Genomic DNA, 5,825 nt, shown 5'->3' with positions numbered 1-5,825 from the left:
AACTCAACTTGCCAACTGTCCACACAGCAGAGATCAAAAGTTAAAATAAAGTTTATTTATTTTAGACTTTTCAGACATTAATACCACCTCAACTTGCCATTAGTGAGACTATGAACATTAACATCACAATTATAATGCTTAAAATTTGAATAAGCGCACAAATAGGAAAGATTTTGAGGGAGATGAGCCAAGCACAGGCAAATGAAGCTAGTTTAATTTAGGAACATGGTTGGTGTGGACTGGTTGGACTGAAGGGTCGAGTTCCATGTTGTATGACTATGATTATCGTATTGCATATTACTGCTAATTTTACTATTAAAATTATTACAGTCAGTTCTGCTATAATGCATGTTTCTTCAACATGAATTGACTATAATGTGATTGAAGAGTTTAGGCCATTATTTATAAAACATGAACTTTCCTTACCTGTATTGACTAATGCGATTCCGGTCCCATTGGTTTAAATGGTGTTGGTATGTGATTTTCTTATAACGTGGGATCGCACAGGAACAGAACTATCATGTTATATTAGAATAGACTGTAGAGAATAAAATTCCCATTGAGAGATTTATGGCCATCTTGTATTCAACTGAAACAAGTCTCTTTCAGAAGAACATTATTATCTTCTTTCTTATAAAAAAAAATCTGAAGATTTTGCTAAGATTCTCCATATAGCTTTATCAATCCTACTTGTGACAAACAAATATTCCCTGGCAAAGACGGAAAACAATTTTGGAAACCTGAGAATATGTCTCTATAATGAAAGGTATATTAAAAGGTGTAGTTCTTCAAGGGTTAAAATCACAATGATGTGAAACTTGTGCAAGAGATCCCCCTGGTGGTCATACACATGTGTAATATAGAATAATAAACAAACACAATAATAAACTTGAATAAATGTTTTACCAAACTATAAATGACTTTTGTTATTATGACAATTGACAATTTTAAATTAAAATGCTTGGTATGCACATATCAATAAGCTTGTCATTTGACTTCATGGATTTCCGCTTGCCAGACGTTTAACATGATAGTTGTGAATCCAGTCCATCTGTGTCATGAGCACATTTCTTCAGTTCTCAGTCAACCTTATACCTTAATCACGCATGAAACATTTTGCTTTGTCCACTCACAGACCAAAAACAAAATAACAATCGCATCTATCGTGATTTCTCTTGTTCTTCTGTGTGACATACACTCTGTTGTCAGTTAAAGTTCGAAACTGCTTCAGTATTACATCAGTTAAATGTGGATTGTTTGAAATTACGATTTCCTTTAGAAATGCCAACTCTGCAAAGCCAACCAAAATGTCTGGTTTCAACAATCTACACCCACTGAAAAGAGAGGAAAACAAAATCATGCAGTTTAGTGAGAAAATGCAGGAATCTATTTTTAAAAACTCAAAAGATTTCTCTTTATTCATAAAGTTAAGCAACTAGTTTGTCAAGAACTTCCAAAACAAACTGATAATTCAAGTAATTCCCATTCTATGACATCACTAGTAAAATGAATTCCCAATTCCCAGGGATGATCCCAAAACTGAAAAATCACAAATGTGACACCCCTGTTTAAAAAGGGAGTAAAGAAAAGGATAGAAAATTATGGACCAATTAGCTTAACCTCTGTTGTGGATCCTGGAATCCATTGTGAAGGATGAGATTTCTGAATACTTGGAAGTGTATGGTAAAACAGGACAAAGTTAGCATGGATTCACCAAGGGGAGGTATTGCCTGACAAATCTGCTAGAGTTCTTTGAGGAAATAACAAGCAGGTTAGATCAAGGACAGCCAATGTATGTTATCTACCTTGACTTCAAGAAGGCCTTTGACAAGGTGCCGCACAAGAGGGTACTGAGTAAGAAATGGGCCCCAAGGTGTCAGAGGCAAGATGCTTGGCTGTCTGGCAGAAAGCACAGAATGGGAATAAAAGGATGGCAGCTGATGACAAGTGATGTTCCGTAAGAATCAGTTTTGGGACCACAAGTTTTCATTTTATACATTAATGATGTAGATGAAGAAACTGAGAGCATTCTGGCTATGTTTGCAGATGAGATAAAGATAGGTAGAAGGACAGGTAGCATTGAGGAAGTGGGGAGGCTGCAGATGGATTTGGACAGGTTAGGAGAGCGAAACACAAAAAAAAACCTACAGATACTGGAATCCAAACTAGACAGGCAGAAGGCTGGAGAAATCAACGTTTCGGTAATCTTTCTTCAGGCCTGGACGTGGGTGTAGGGTAAGCTGCAGATAAAGGGGGTGGTGGGAGCAGGGCGGTGAAGTGGGGATAGGTAATGATAGGCAATGGGAGGTTGGTCAATGGGAGGAATGAATCCAGTAGGTGGCTGTGCAAGTTTTGAGAAAATTTGTAGCTCAAGTTGAGGTTCTGGATGTAGGTTTGCTCGCAGAGCTGGAAGGTTCATGTTCAGATGTTTTGTCAACATACTGGGTAACATCAGTGAGCCTGCAGATGAAGTCTTGCTGATGATTCCTGCTTTCTTTGGGTTGGTGACGTCATTTCCTGTGGTAACGTCATTTCCTGTTCTTTTTCTCAGGAGGATGGTAAATCGGGTCCAAGTCAATGTGTTTGTTGTTAGAGTTCCGGTTGGAATGCCACGATTCTAGGAATTCTCGTGCGTGTCTGTTTGGCTTGTCCTAGGATGGATGTGTTGTCCCAGTCAAAGTGGTGTCCTTCCTCACCTGTATTTAAGGATATTAGTAAGAGAGGGTCATGTCATTTTGTGGGTAGTTGATATTCATGTATGTCTTGGTGCCTAGTTTTCTGCCTGTTTGTCCAATGTAATGTTTGTTACAGTTCTTGCAAGGTATTTTGCAAATGACATTAGTTTTGCTTGTTTTCTGTATAGGGTCTTTCAAGTTCATTAGCTGCTGTTTTAGTGTGTTGGTGGGTTTGTGGGCTACCATGATGTCAAGGGGTCCGAGTAGTCTGGCTGTCATTTCAGAGATGTCTTTGATGTAAGGGAGAGTGGCTAGGGTTTCTGGATGTGTTTTGGGTTTGTTGCAGAGAAATCTGCAGATTGTGTTCGTTGGTTACCCATCCTTTTTGAATACACTGTATAGGTGATCTCTTTCTGCTCTGCGTAGCTCCTCTGTGCTGCAGTGTGTGGTGGCTCGTTGAAATAATGTTTTGATGCGGCTTCATTTGTGGATGTTGGGATGATTGCTTCTGTAGTTCAATATTTGGTCCGTATGTGTTGTTTTCCTGTGGATGCTGGTTTCAAGTTCCCCATTGGCTGTTTGCTGTACTGTGACATCTAGGAATGGCAGTTTGTTGTTGCTGTCCTCTTTAGTGAATTTTATACCAGCTAAGGGTATTATTGATGGTCATGAAGGTTTCCTCTAATTTGTTTTGTTTAGTGATGACAAAGGTGTCACCCACGTAGCGGACCCAAAGTTGGGTTGGATGGTTGGCAGAGCTATTTGTTCAAGTCTCTGTATTACTGTCTCTGCTAAGAACCCTGATATCGGAAATCCTGTGTGTGTTCCGTTGGTTTGTCTGGACTGCCAGACTACTCAGATGCCTTGGCATCATGGTAGCCCACAAACCAACCAACACACTAAAACAGCAGCTAATGAACTTGAAAGACACTATACAGATAACAAGCAAAACTAATGTCATTTACAAAATACTGTGCAAGGACTGTAACAAACACCACATTGGACAAACAGGCAGAAAACTAGCCACCAGGATACACGAACATCAGCTAGCCACAAAACGACATGACCCTCTCTTACTAATATCCTTACGTACAGGTGAGGAAGGACACCACTTCAACTGGGACAACACATCCATCCTAGGACACGTCAAACAGACACACGCACGAGAATCCCTAGAAGCATGGCATTGCAACCAGAACTCTATTAACAAACACATTAACTTGGACCCGATTTACCACCTACTGAGAAAAAGAACAGGAAATTACATCAACACAGGAAATAACATCACCAACCCAAAGAAACCCAAACATATAAACTGAAAGCAGGAATCATTAGCAATGCTTCGTCCGGAGGCTCACTGAAGATGTAACCTAGTATGGTTATGAAACATCTGATCATGAACCTTCCAGCTAAGCAAGCAAACCTACATCCAGTAGGTGGCTCCCTTCCACCTACTAGATTTACCACTGCCACCCCCTTTATCTGCAGTTCCCCCTACACCCACCCCCAGTCCTAAAGGGTTAAACCCCAAACGTCAACTCCTCCACCTCATGATACTGCCTGGCTTGCTGTTTTCTTCCAGCCTCCTGCCTGTCTACCTAGGTTAGGAGAGTGGGTAACGGAGTGACAGCTGGAGTACAATACAGGAAAGTGCGAGGTCATGCACTTTGTTAGGAAGAAAGGAGGCATAGACTATTTTCCAAATAGGGAGAAAATTTAGAAGTCTGAAGTTCTAGTCTTGGGAGTTCTAGTCCAGGGTTCTCTCAAAGTAAACGTGCAGGTTGAGCCTGTAGTAAAGGAAAGCAAATGGGCGGCACGGTGGTACAGTGGTTAGCACTGTTGCCTCACAGCACCAGAGACCCGGGTTCAATTCCCCCCTCAGGTGAATGACTGTGTGGAGTTTGCACATTCTCCCCGTGTCTGCGTGGGTTTCCTCTGGGTGCTCCGGTTTCCTCCCACAGTCCAAAAATGTGCAGGTTAGGTGAATTGGCCATGCTAAATTGCCCGTAGCGGTAGGTGAAGGGGTGAAATGTAGGGGAATGGGTCTGGGTGAGTTGCGCTTCGGCGGGGTCGGTGTGGGCTTGTTGGGCCGAAGGGCCTGTTTCCACATTGTAAGTAATCTAATCTTAGTAATCTAAATCTAATCTCAAATGCAATGATGGCATTTAATTTCAGAGGACTTGAATATAAAAGCTGAAATGTACCTGTGAGGCTCTATAAGGCTCAAAGTTTGTGCGAAGATTTGTAGCTCGAGTGCTCGTTGTTGTGGTTCTGTTCGCCGAGCTGGAAGTTTTTGTTGCAAACGTTTCGTCCCCTGGCTAGGCGACATCATCAGTGCTTGGGAGCCTCCTGCGAAGCGCTTCTTTGATGTTTCCTCCGGTGTTTATAGTGGTCTGTCCCTGCCGCTTCCGGTTGTCAGTTTCAGCTGTCCGCTGTAGTGGTTGGTATATTGGGTCCAGGTCGATGTGTTTGTTGATGGAGTTTGTGGATGAATGCCATGCCTCTAGGAATTCCCTGGCTGTTCTCTGTCTGGCTTGCCCTATAATAGTAGTGTTGTCCCAGTCGAATTCATGTTGCTTGTTGTCTGCGTGAGTGGCTACTAAGGATAGCTGGTCGTGTCGTTTCGTGGCTAGTTGATATATTAAGTTTCGAGAGTTTCGAGAGGGATAAGAAGAGATTTACTAGAATGTTGCCAGAAATGAAAGGTTTGAGTTATACATAGAGACTGAATAGGCTGGGACTTTCCTCACTGGAGCGTAGGGGGTTGACGGGTGACCTTATAGAGGTTTATAATACATGAGGAGTATAGATAAGGTGAACGGCAGGTGTCTTTTCCTTTGCGTGGGAAATTTCAAGACTAGGGATATATCTGAAAGGAGAAAGATTTTAAAAAGACATGAGGGACAATTTACCTTTTTTTTTTAAAAAGAGTGGTCAGCGTGTGGGATGAACCTGCAAAGGAAGTGGTGTATGGGAGCATAGTTACAACATTTAAAAGACATTTGGATAAGTAAATGAATAAGACATGGGCCAAACACACTAGGTAGCCTGCCTCCGTAACCATCTCATCCCACATGGACTCCGGACCACCTTTAAACCAGCAGAGTTCGGACCCGAACAGGACAAACAGTACAGACTACAGATTCAAAA

At 41.8% G+C, this 5,825-nt stretch overlaps 1 protein-coding gene across 3 annotated transcripts in view; it reads right to left on the bottom strand.

Moving 5' to 3' along the window:
- Positions 1-205: 205 nt before the first annotated feature.
- The window catches only part of im:7136021, a 21,911-nt gene continuing 16,291 nt past the window's right edge, over positions 206-5,825 (bottom strand). For all 3 annotated transcript variants that reach the window (XM_043697337.1, XM_043697339.1, XM_043697338.1), the window contains exon 5: positions 206-1,334. In XM_043697337.1, coding sequence (XP_043553272.1) covers positions 1,130-1,334 — 205 coding nt within the window. In that variant the 3' untranslated portion in view covers positions 206-1,129. The remainder of the gene's footprint in view (positions 1,335-5,825) is intronic.

The sequence above is a fragment of the Chiloscyllium plagiosum genome, chromosome 10, assembly GCF_004010195.1.
Source record: "Chiloscyllium plagiosum isolate BGI_BamShark_2017 chromosome 10, ASM401019v2, whole genome shotgun sequence".
Lineage (NCBI taxonomy): Eukaryota > Metazoa > Chordata > Chondrichthyes > Orectolobiformes > Hemiscylliidae > Chiloscyllium > Chiloscyllium plagiosum.
This window is presented reverse-complemented; position numbering and strand designations above follow the sequence as displayed.